Source organism: Chelonia mydas, chromosome 28 (genome assembly GCF_015237465.2).
Source record: "Chelonia mydas isolate rCheMyd1 chromosome 28, rCheMyd1.pri.v2, whole genome shotgun sequence".
Classification (NCBI taxonomy): Eukaryota; Metazoa; Chordata; order Testudines; family Cheloniidae; genus Chelonia; species Chelonia mydas.
The window spans coordinates 2,071,473-2,081,738 of NC_051268.2; the positions used below are offsets into that span (position 1 = coordinate 2,071,473).

Genomic DNA, 10,266 nt, shown 5'->3' on the forward strand with positions numbered 1-10,266 from the left:
GGCCGTGGGGGGGAAGGCTGGGATAAGGGTGAAGCCCCCTTGAGACCCCTGCCCATCACAGAGGAGCCTTTCCAGAAGGGGGCCATGGACATAGTGGGCAGGGCCGGTGCAAGGATATTTTGCACCCCAGGCAAAACTTCCACCTTGCGCCCCCCACCCCCACCCCGCACATCAGTTCATTGAGGGGCAAATCCCAACGAGCCTTTACAGCTCTAACTGCATCGGTTACCTCTTGATTATTCAAACGATATTTCTTAATGATCAGTAACGAATACAATCATACAATACAAGGGCAGAGGGGATATTTTATTGTCGGGGTATAAATCTTTTTCTCTCATCATATAAATCATACCTGCCGCTACGAAGGAAGGTCTTGTGTGTGAGTCACGTGCCGGGGAGTGAGCAGACCCATGTTCGATTCCCAGCTTTTCCTCCGAATTCCTGCAACGCCCAAATTCTCCTCCCTTGCGAGGCACCTCAGAGGAACATCTAGAAGAGCTGGCTCTTTCCTAGACATATCCTTGGGCCGACGTGACACCCCTATGCCTCAGTTTCAATGGAATAGGCACATTGCCCCCCAAGGACTCCAGCGAGCAGGGATAGGGCGTCTGCATGGCCCACCATCCCTAGAGGACATGCTACCATATTTGCAACCACTGTGGAGAAAGGTGTAAGGGGAACATGACCAAGTCTGGAGTCCAGCACCTTTTGAGGGAATTTGTGCACCAAGGGTCCCCAGAGTGAGTCCCTGAAGCAGGACCACTTGCAATCACATCCTGCGGGTCCTAGGGTGCAGGACAACCCAAATCTGTCAGTTTATGGGTAAAGAGCACGTCAAATGCCATTGCACCTACGAGCTGACGATTAGAGAAGACAGCACCGAAGCACGGGCATAACTTCACCCACGGGAGCCGTCCTGCTCTGTTTAAAGTGACTCACATGCTTCAGTGCCTGTCGCGTGGGGGCTGGAGTACAATTCCCAGGGCGCCGTGTTTTAGAAATATTAACGTTAGAGATTTACAGTGCCAGAGGCGTCCACCAAGTTGGGGCCCCATTGTGCTCGGAACGAAATTGATACATAGTAAATGATCGTCCCCAGGTGTTTACAGTCTAAAGACAGGTGCCTGGGCAAACAGGTGCCTGGGCAAACAGCGGGGCAGGTTGTCAGCGGGGCGGACGGCTGTGGGAATGTTTCTTTTAGAAGGGAATCCAAATTAATAAGTAAAGTCCCTTGGCATAGCCTACCGAGAATCAACTTTGCAGTTGACAAATCCCACTCAGTTCATTGCTCATCTGACTGTCAGAAACTTTCATGAAAATCTAGGCTTTTTATCTCTGAGACAAAAAATGGCTTTCTCTCTCCCCATCCTCTGGAACCCGAACTACTTGGTGGCTTCGTTGATACGAGTTCATTGTTTTTCCTTTGACTTTCAATTTGCTGTGCCAAGATTTGAGTAACAGACCCTCCAAAGGCAGAAATGGGGAAAAATAAAAAAGGGGGTTTCCCCAGCCTCAACTGTCAAAGTCGTTCTCTTTCGTTGTGAGTTTTTACAAGGTTAAAGTCAGCAAAACAAGACTTCTTTAAAGGTGTGCTGGTCCAGGTAGAAGCAAACTCACTTTGGATAAACACATGAAAATACTTTATATTTACTCCTCAACCCTGTAACTGGTCTCTTTTTATCTGAAATCTGAAGAGTATTCCCATCTTGCCGGATAAGCTATGATCTAGGGCTTCTTCTGAATTCTGTACCATTGTTCCGGAAGGTAACAAAGATTTTAAATGGTGGACACAGAATCTGCTTTTCAGACACAAAACACAAAAGGCCAAAAATGCGATGTGATGGGATATCAAGTTACTGAAGAACCCTAAATACGCATTTATGCGCCGGCCCCCGTGCACCCCCCGGCTAACCTCACCGCGCTCGGGCTCTGCGGCCCCCGGGCATGTGAACCGCGGGGCCCTGAGCCTGCTCCGGGAGGGGCATCCGCTGCAGGAGCCCCCAGGGGGATGGGAGGGGGAAAGCCAGGCCCCAGCCTGGGCAGGAGGGGCGGGGGCTGCGGCTGCTTCCCTTTGCATGCTGCACCCCTGCATTGTGCCGGCTCCTCCATGGCTGGGGCTCGCCGCCCCCGCTAGCCGACACTCTGGCTCTCCGGTGCCTGCAGAAGGCGGCTCCTCCCTGCCGAGCCAGGGCACTGCTTTTTGGCACCTGTGATGAAGTGGGACCGTTCTTAATGTTTCCTCTGAATAGTGTGGGGGTGCCTCAGTTTCTCCTGTGCAGTTCTTAAGTATCTAGGTGGTGGGACAAGGGTGTATGCCCCCCAAAATGGACCCAGCTGAGGGGTCTTGTTCTCTGCACCTACAAGCTCTGTGTTAGACCATGTTCCTGTCGTCTAATAAACCTTCTATTTTACTAGCTGGCTGAGAGTCATGTCTGACTGCGGAGTTGGGGGGCAGGACCCTCTGGCTTCCCCAGGACCCCGCCTGGGCAGACTCTCTGTGGGAAGTGCACGGAGGGGCAGAGGAGGCTGAATGCTCCGAGGTCAGACCCAGGAAGGTGGAAGCTGTGTGAGCTGTGTGTCCTGAAGACAGGCTGCTCCCAGAGAGGAGACTTCCACCGAGTCCTGACTGGCTTCGTGGGGAGCAGTTGGGGAAGAAATACGTCCTTGTGGCGATGGATCTCGCTACCCAGAGGCGGGGGCTCTGTCCTTCACTGAGGCAGACACCACGGCAGGGGGTCCCCAGCGGGGTCCTTACAGACCAGGGGTCCACTGTCCTGTCAGCCCTGCTCCGGGGCTGGTGGGAGAAATGGGGGGTCTGGCCCACCTGGGCCTCGGCGTGTCGCCCTCCTTCCCACGGGCCGGTGGAGAGAGTTTATGGGGCCCTGGGGATGGTGCAGAGGACTTTTATGAATCAGCATCTGCAGGATGGGAACAAGGACCTGCCCCACCCGTGGTACGGGGACGTGCCCCAGGAATCCACCGGGTTTTTCCCTTTCAAGCTGCTGGATGGGAGGAGAGTGAGGGGACCCCTGGACCTGGTAAGGGCCAGTCGGGAGGAGAAGGGGGAAGACCCCTGGTGGATCTCTCCCCTGAGGTGGGAGCCAGTGCTCCCATCAGGTGTCCCCCGTTCAGAGTCACTGGGAAAACAGCCCAGAGCCTGGAGAGAGAGGTCAAGGACAGGCTGGCTTTAGAGGTGATCCAGCCGTTCAACACCCGATGAGCTTCACCCAGTGGGGTGGGTCCCCAAGAAAGACGGGTCAATCTGGTTCTGTGGGGACTATCATAAGCTTAATGCCATCACCGTGTCCGAAGCCTACCCCAGGCCTAGGCCTGGTGAGATTCTAGACGAGCTTTGGGGGGGCTCATTACCTCTCTACTAGGGATCTCATCAAGGGCGACTGGTAGGTGCCTTTGGACCAGATGCCAGGTTGAAATCTGCCTTCACCAGCCCTTTGGGGCTCTGTGAGTTCCCGGTCCTGCCTTTCGAGCCCAAGGGGGCATCGGCCACCTCCCAGAGCCGGGTGGATCGGTTACTGGTGGGGATGGAGAACTTGGCCGTGGCGTCCATTGATGACATCTGGGTCTTTAGCCAGACCTGGGAGGAACACGTGTCCCAGGTGAAGAGGGGCCTGAAGGAGGCAGGACTGACGGTAAAAGCTGGAAGGTGTAAGGTGGGGATGGCAGAGGTGTCGTACCTGGGCCATCCCCAGGGGATGCGGCTGCCCAAGCCCAGAGCCGGCCAAGGTGGAGAGGATCAGAGACTGGCCCTTTCCCCAGACCAAGAAACAGATCCAGGCCTTTATCGGGATGGCGGGGTACTACTAGGGGTTTGCACCCCACTTCAGCTCCCTAGCTGCCCCCATCACTGAGCTATGTAAGAAAGAGAAGCTAGACGAGGTGGTCTGGATCGAGCAGTGCCAGAGGGCTCTCTGTGTGCTGAAGGAGGCTCTAATCCAGGGCCCGGTAAATCTGGTAAACTCGGACCGTGCAAGCCCTTTTCAGTGTTCACCAACACCTCTGACGCAGGGCTGGGTGCGGTGCTGATGCAGGCCGATGCTAAGAGGGAGAGACACCCCGTCGGGTACCCGAGCAAGAAGCTGCTGCCCCGGGAGCAGAGCCATGCAACCAGAGAGAAGAAATGCCTGGCCATGGGGCAGGCCCTTAAGAAGCTGCAGCCGTATCCATTGGGGCGACTCTTTACTGTGTATCCTGACCCCTCTGCCCCGATGTGGCTGCATCCAATGAAAGGGGCTGATGCCGAGCAGCGGGTGACAGAGACACGTGGCCAGAGGGTGGCCAAGGTCAAGAGGGGGGCTCTTAACCCAGAGAGCCCAAACCGTAGCCCTCCAGACTGGGGCGCTGGGAGAAGACCCGATCCCAGTTTGAACCCCGGGGGTGGCAAAAGGGCACGGGCCGCATAAACCTCCCCACATGCGGCCTGCGAGTGCCAGCGGGCACAGCCAACCTAAGGGGGGGCTTGAAACTGGAAGGGCCTGGTGCATCTCCCACCAAGGAATGGGAGAGATGCTGGGGCATCCATGGGAACGTTGGTGGGGTCGAACTTCCCCAGGTCACCGGCTAAAGTGACCCCGCTCAGTTCGGACTTGAAGGGGGGGAGAGATGTGACGAAGCGGGACTGTTTCCTCTGAATATTGGGTGGGTGCCTCAGTTTCCCCTAGGCATTACATAAGTATCTAGGTGGTGGGATAAGGGGGTGTGATTGTTGCAGAGCCCGAGAGGGCAGGTGTGATGCTGTCTGCACAGAGAATGGCCGACACCCTGTCCCCTGGCAACTGGTGGCCTGGGCCCCTCTCCTGCAAGGAGCCAACTGAAGGGGCTGGAGAACAAAGAGACCAGGTGGCCTCCTGGCCCAGGAAAGAGACAAAGGCCAGAGGAGGGGCTGGAGAGTTTCAGTTTGGAGCTGGCTGGGGAAATGGAGGGAGACCCAGGGCCGGGGTCTGGGCTCCCCACTCCCCAAGGTAGACCTGACTGAGGGGGGGTCCTGGTTTTGGACCGTGTTCCTGTCCTCCAATAAACCTTTCACCCCCTTTCTTCTTCCCTGCTCCCCAAACCCCTGCACCCCCTTTCTTCCCCCTCCAAATCCATCCCTGCTCCCCAGATCCTGCTCCCCAACCCCCAACACCTCCTTCCTTCTCCCCCGCTCCCCAAACTCCTGTGCCCCAACCCTGCTCCCCAACCCCCAACCCCTCCTTCCTTCCCCCTCCAAACCCATCCCTGCTCCCCAACCCACAGCACCCCCTTTCTTCTCCCTGCTCCCCAAACCCATCCCTGCACCCTAGCCCTGTTCCACAACCCACAGCACCCCCGTTTTTCTCTCCTGCTCCCCAAACTCATGCACCCCCTTCCTTCCCCGTCCACCCTCATCCCTGCTCCCCAAACCCGCTCTTCAGGTCTATTTGTAGGTGTTTCTTCCACGCCCATCACCCTGGCATCGGAGCTGAGTCCAGGGGAGCATTGAGCAACAGGGCCCAGGTCTCTCACCGGCCTTTTGTGACACAGCCACTGGGCACCGGGTCTGTTATTACAACAAGAAAGAAGCGTCTGCCTCTGGGGAGAGGCCGGAGCAACCACTGCAGGACAGATGTGCAGCCACGGTGCACAACTGGACCGACCTGTCCTGCTCTGGTGACGAACAGAGACAGGGGGCTGGGGAGCAAGGGTGGGGTGCTGCAGGGGGCTGGGGAGCAGGGATGGTTTGTTATTACGGTGTTTGGCCCTGCCTTGAGCGCAGGGAACAGGACCAGATGACCTAGTGACGTCCCTTTCAGGCCTACACTTCAATGATGCTATGGAGTTTGGAGGGCAGGGTTGGGGAGCGGGGATGGGGGAACAGAGGGGATGGGGGTTGAGGGGCAGGGAATGGGGAACAGAGGGGGTGGGGGGCAGGGATGGGGGAACAGAGGGGATGGGGGTTGGGGGACAGGGATGGGGGTAGTGGAGATGGGGGCTGGGGGCAGGGATGGGGGTAGCGGGGATGGGGTTTGAGGAGCAGGGATGGGGGAACAGAGGGCATGGGGGATGGGGGGCAGGGATGGGGGCAGTGGCGATGGGATGGGGGATGGGGAGCAGGGATCGGGCAGCAGGGGGGTTGGGGAGCAGGGGGCAGCCCCCAGACCCATGGAGGGTTGCCAGGTGTCCGATTTTCGACCGGAACAGTGGGTCGAGAAGGGACCCTGGCGGCTCCAGTCAGCACGGCTGACCAGGCCATTAAAAGTCCGGTCAGCGTTGCAGTGGGGCTAAGGCAGGCTAGTCCCTACGTGTCCTGGCACCGCGCTGCGCCCAGGGAACAGCCAGCTGGTCCGGCTCCTAGGCGGGGGGACCGGGGGCTCCATGCGCTGCCCCCACCCTGAGCACCAGCTCCATACTCCCATTGGCCAGGGACCGCGGCCAATGGGAGCTGGCGGGGCAGTGGCTGCAGGAGAGAGCAGTGCACGGATCCTCCTGGCCTCCCCGCCTAGGAGCCGGACCTGCGGTGCCAGGACACGTAGGGACTAGGCTGCCTTAGCCCCGGTGCGACGCAGACCGGGAGCCACCAGAGGTAAGACCAACCCTGAGCCACAACCCCTGCCCAGCCCTTAGCCCCCAAAACCTGGAGCCTCCTCCTGCACCCCAATCCCCTCATGCCCGGGCCCATCCTGGAGCCTGCACCCCCAGCTGGAGCCCTCACTCCCCCTGCACCCCAACCCCCTTCCTCAGCCCACAGCCCCCTCCCACACCCTGAACCCCTCTGTCGCACCCCCCAGCCTGGAGCCCCCTGCTGCACCCTAATCCCCTCATCCCCAGGCCCAGCCCAGAGCCTGCACCCTCAGCTGGAGCCCTCACCCCCTCCCGCACCCCAACCCCTGCCCCAGCCCAGTGAAAGTGAGTGAGGGAGAGAGAGCCACTGAGGAACGGGGAATGTAGTGAGTGGGGGGGGGGGGCAGGGCCCCTGGAAGGGGTGGAGCAGGGGGCGGGGCCTCAGGGCCGGGGCAGGGCTAGGGTGTTTGGTTTTGCGGGATTAGAAAGTTGGCAACCCGCGGACCGAGATCAGGGCCCCGTCGTGCCAGGTGCTGCCCAGACCCCAGGTGAGATCAGACCCGCCCCCCGGCTTGTATGACTCTATCGATCCATCCCCCAGTCTGTGGCAAGCCCTAGGCTCTGGAGCGCCCCATGGAAGCTCTCTGGGCACTGCCGTGTGCCAGCTGGCGCGCCCACCCCCTGTGCTCGGGGCATGGCCCTCATCACGGGTGCAGCGAGGTGTGGGCTGATGTGGAAGTGCCAGGCGGGGCTCAGCCTGGGGGCGCTGCATTCCCCGCCTCCTCCGCTCCCGCTTGGCCTCCGTCCCAAGCCAGCCGGTGAATAAGCAGAGGTCACCCAGCCAGCTCCCCGCGAGCGAGAACTCCCAGCTGCACCGTCGGGACGGGCTCCCCAGATTATCCGCCCCTTGGAGCCAGGAGCCCCCTCATTGCCTGGGAGCAGCCCGGCCCCCAGCCCATCCCTGATGGCCGTCTACAAAGTCCAGGTGTCCACCGGCCAGGGCGCCCTGGCTGGCACTTTTGACACCATCTCCATCACCCTGGTGGGCATCGACGGGGAAAGCACCAAGCATGTGCTGGACCGATACGGGTTGGACTTTCAGCCAGGATCAGTGAGTATTTTAGGGGGTTCCTTCTGCGGGGGGGCAGGGGCGGAGATCCATTCAGGAAGAGAGGAGCAATAGTTTGAGGGCCTGGCCGAGACTAAGGACCCCTGGGTTCTATTTATGGCTCTGCCCCCAGAGGCCAGCGGTCGTGCCTCAGTTTCCCCAGGGGGTACAATGGGGGAGAATGACCCTGCCTTTGGGTTTAGGCGGCGCTCGAGTCCTCCAACGAGAGGAGCAGGATCTCCCATCTCCATCGGAGCCTGGTTGACGCCGGGCCAGACCAGGCTGACTCACTCACATGCAGCTGCCGGGGGCGGGAGGGGGGGGGGGGAGGCAGGGCTGGGGTGCCCTCATGCCAGCCTGACGGGGTGGGGTGGGAGCTCCTGATGGAATCCCAGTGCTGTGGGCTGGGAGGGGAGGCCCCAGCCCTTCCTCGGACCCCTGCCCCACAGTGGGGAGAGTGAGGGGGGCTGCAGCCTGGATGCTGGGGATTTCCATGGGAGCGTCAGCGGCCCGCAGGGCTGAACTGTACCAGCTGTGGTCTTCAGGCTGCACGCTCACCTAGCACTGGGGGTCTAGGCCTGGGATGGTCTCTACTTGTAGGTCTGGGCAGCGCCTGGTACAACGGGGCCCTGATCTCAGTCAGGGTCTGGGCAGCGCCTGGCACAACGGGGCCCTGATCTTGGTTGGGGCAGCGCCTGGCACAATGGGGCCCTGATCTCAGTCGGGGTCTAGGCAGCGCCTGGCACAACGAGGCCCTGATCTCAGTCAGGGTCTGGGCAGCGCCTGGCACAATGGGGCCCTGATCTCAGTCGGGGTCTGGGCAGCGCCTGGAACAAAGGGGCCCTGATCTCAGTCCGGGTCTGGGCAGCGCCTGGCACAAAGGGGCCCTGATCTCAGTCAGGGTCTGGGCAGCACCTGGAACAAAGGGGCCCTGATCTCAGTCGGGGTCTGGGCAGCGCCTGGCACAACGGGGCCCTGATCTCAGTCAGGGTCTGGGCAGCACCTGGCACAATGGGGCCCTGATCTCGGTCGGGTTTGGGGCAGCGCCTGGCACAACGGGGCCCTGAACTTGGTCAGGATCTGGGCAACGCCCGGCAAAACGGGGCCCTGATCTCGGTTGGGGTCTGGGCAGCGCCCGCCCTGATCTTGGTTGGGGTCTGGGCAGTGCCTGGCACGACAGGGGCCCTGATCCATTAGTGCTGGAATCCTTTTAATAGTGGGGGTGCTGAAAGCCAGCCCCGTTACCCCTGTCTGCGCCCCCCCCGCCAGCTGGGGCCGGCAGCAGTACTGTGTCTTTGGGAGGTGGGGACCCAGACAGGGGTAAGGGGGCAAAGTCTGGGGGTTGGCATGGGACCACCAGCCAAGATCCTGGGAGCAGAGCGCCAGGAGTGGGAGGTTGGGTGCGGGACCCCAGGCACGGAGCCAGCGGCCGGGAAACGGGGCCAGCAGCCAGGACCAGAGCCCTGGCTGGGGAGTGAAGGCCTGGGCGTGGGGCCAGCAGCCCTGCGTAAAACCTAGGAGTACTGCAGCACCCCCTGCACCCCTAGTTCCCACGCCTATGCCCTGATCTCAGTCAGGGCCTGTGCAGCTCCTGGCACAACTATTTACACGAGCTGAGGATCTGGTCAATAAACACTCTCAATGTTTGTATCACTTGGATGAAATGGCAATGGGGGATTACAGTTCAGCGGGCCAAAGAGCTGGTCTCAATGGGGGCCAAACCCCCAGCCGGTGTCAATGGGTGTCTCTCCATGGGAGTCAATGGGGCCAGATCCCCATTGGCTTTCAAGGGGCTGAGGATCTGGCCCCGTTGATTGCAATGGAGAGACACCCATTGACACCCACTGACACCAGCTGGGGATCCAGCGACGGCGAAGAAGGAGCTGTACCCGCAGATCTGCCCGTGCAACGCTCTCCATCCCGAGTGGCCGGGAACGCAGGCTCCGTGCCCGGAGCTCGAACCCTCCCTGTGCTCTGTCTCCCCCAGGTGCGGGAGTACGAGGTGCCCAGTGAGCGAGCCCTGGGGCCGATCGTGCTGATCCGGCTCCACAAGGAACCCTATTCCGTGTTCCCCGAGAGCACGTGGTACTGCAACAGGGTCCGGGTGACGTCCCCCGAGGGAGACACCTACCGCTTCCCCTGCTACCGGTGGATTCAGGGCTACTGCACCGTGGAGCTGGTGGAAAGCACAGGTATGACCCACTGCGGGTGCGCCTGGACTCCTGGGTTCCCGTTCTTGTTGCCACTCGTGCATCTCTGTGACTCCTCGATTTCTACCAGGCCCTGGGGCTAGCGGTCCCCTCCAGGAGAAACCCACTGCCCAGGATACCTGAGGCCCGGTCTGCACGTGGGTGATTTTAAATCCAGTTTAGCTAAATGGGTGCATCTTTGCATGTGGACACACTTCAACCGATGCCGTAGACAGGTTTAGCCCACGGGGGTCAATTTACAGCTGGCTGGAGCTTGGTGGCGCCCCCGAGCTGTGAGAGGGGTCAGCAACCGAGCAGAGATAATTTATTTGTTTTCATGAAAAGTGGGAAGGGAGGAAAGGTATCATAGCGATTAGCTAGCTGGCTAGATGGGTGTGGGGCGGTGCATAGATAGATGGGTGTGTATGGGGA

At 60.2% G+C, this 10,266-nt stretch overlaps 1 protein-coding gene across 1 annotated transcript in view; it reads left to right on the forward strand.

The window, feature by feature from the left end:
- The first annotated feature begins 7,277 nt into the window (after positions 1 to 7,277).
- LOC119564653 (hydroperoxide isomerase ALOXE3-like) overlaps positions 7,278 to 10,266 on the forward strand; it is a 17,572-nt gene continuing 14,583 nt past the window's right edge. Inside the window, exons 1-2 of the mRNA XM_037887656.2 lie at positions 7,278 to 7,648; positions 9,633 to 9,837. Of these exons, the coding sequence (XP_037743584.2) occupies positions 7,502 to 7,648; positions 9,633 to 9,837 (352 nt within the window). The 5' untranslated portion in view covers positions 7,278 to 7,501. The remainder of the gene's footprint in view (positions 7,649 to 9,632; positions 9,838 to 10,266) is intronic.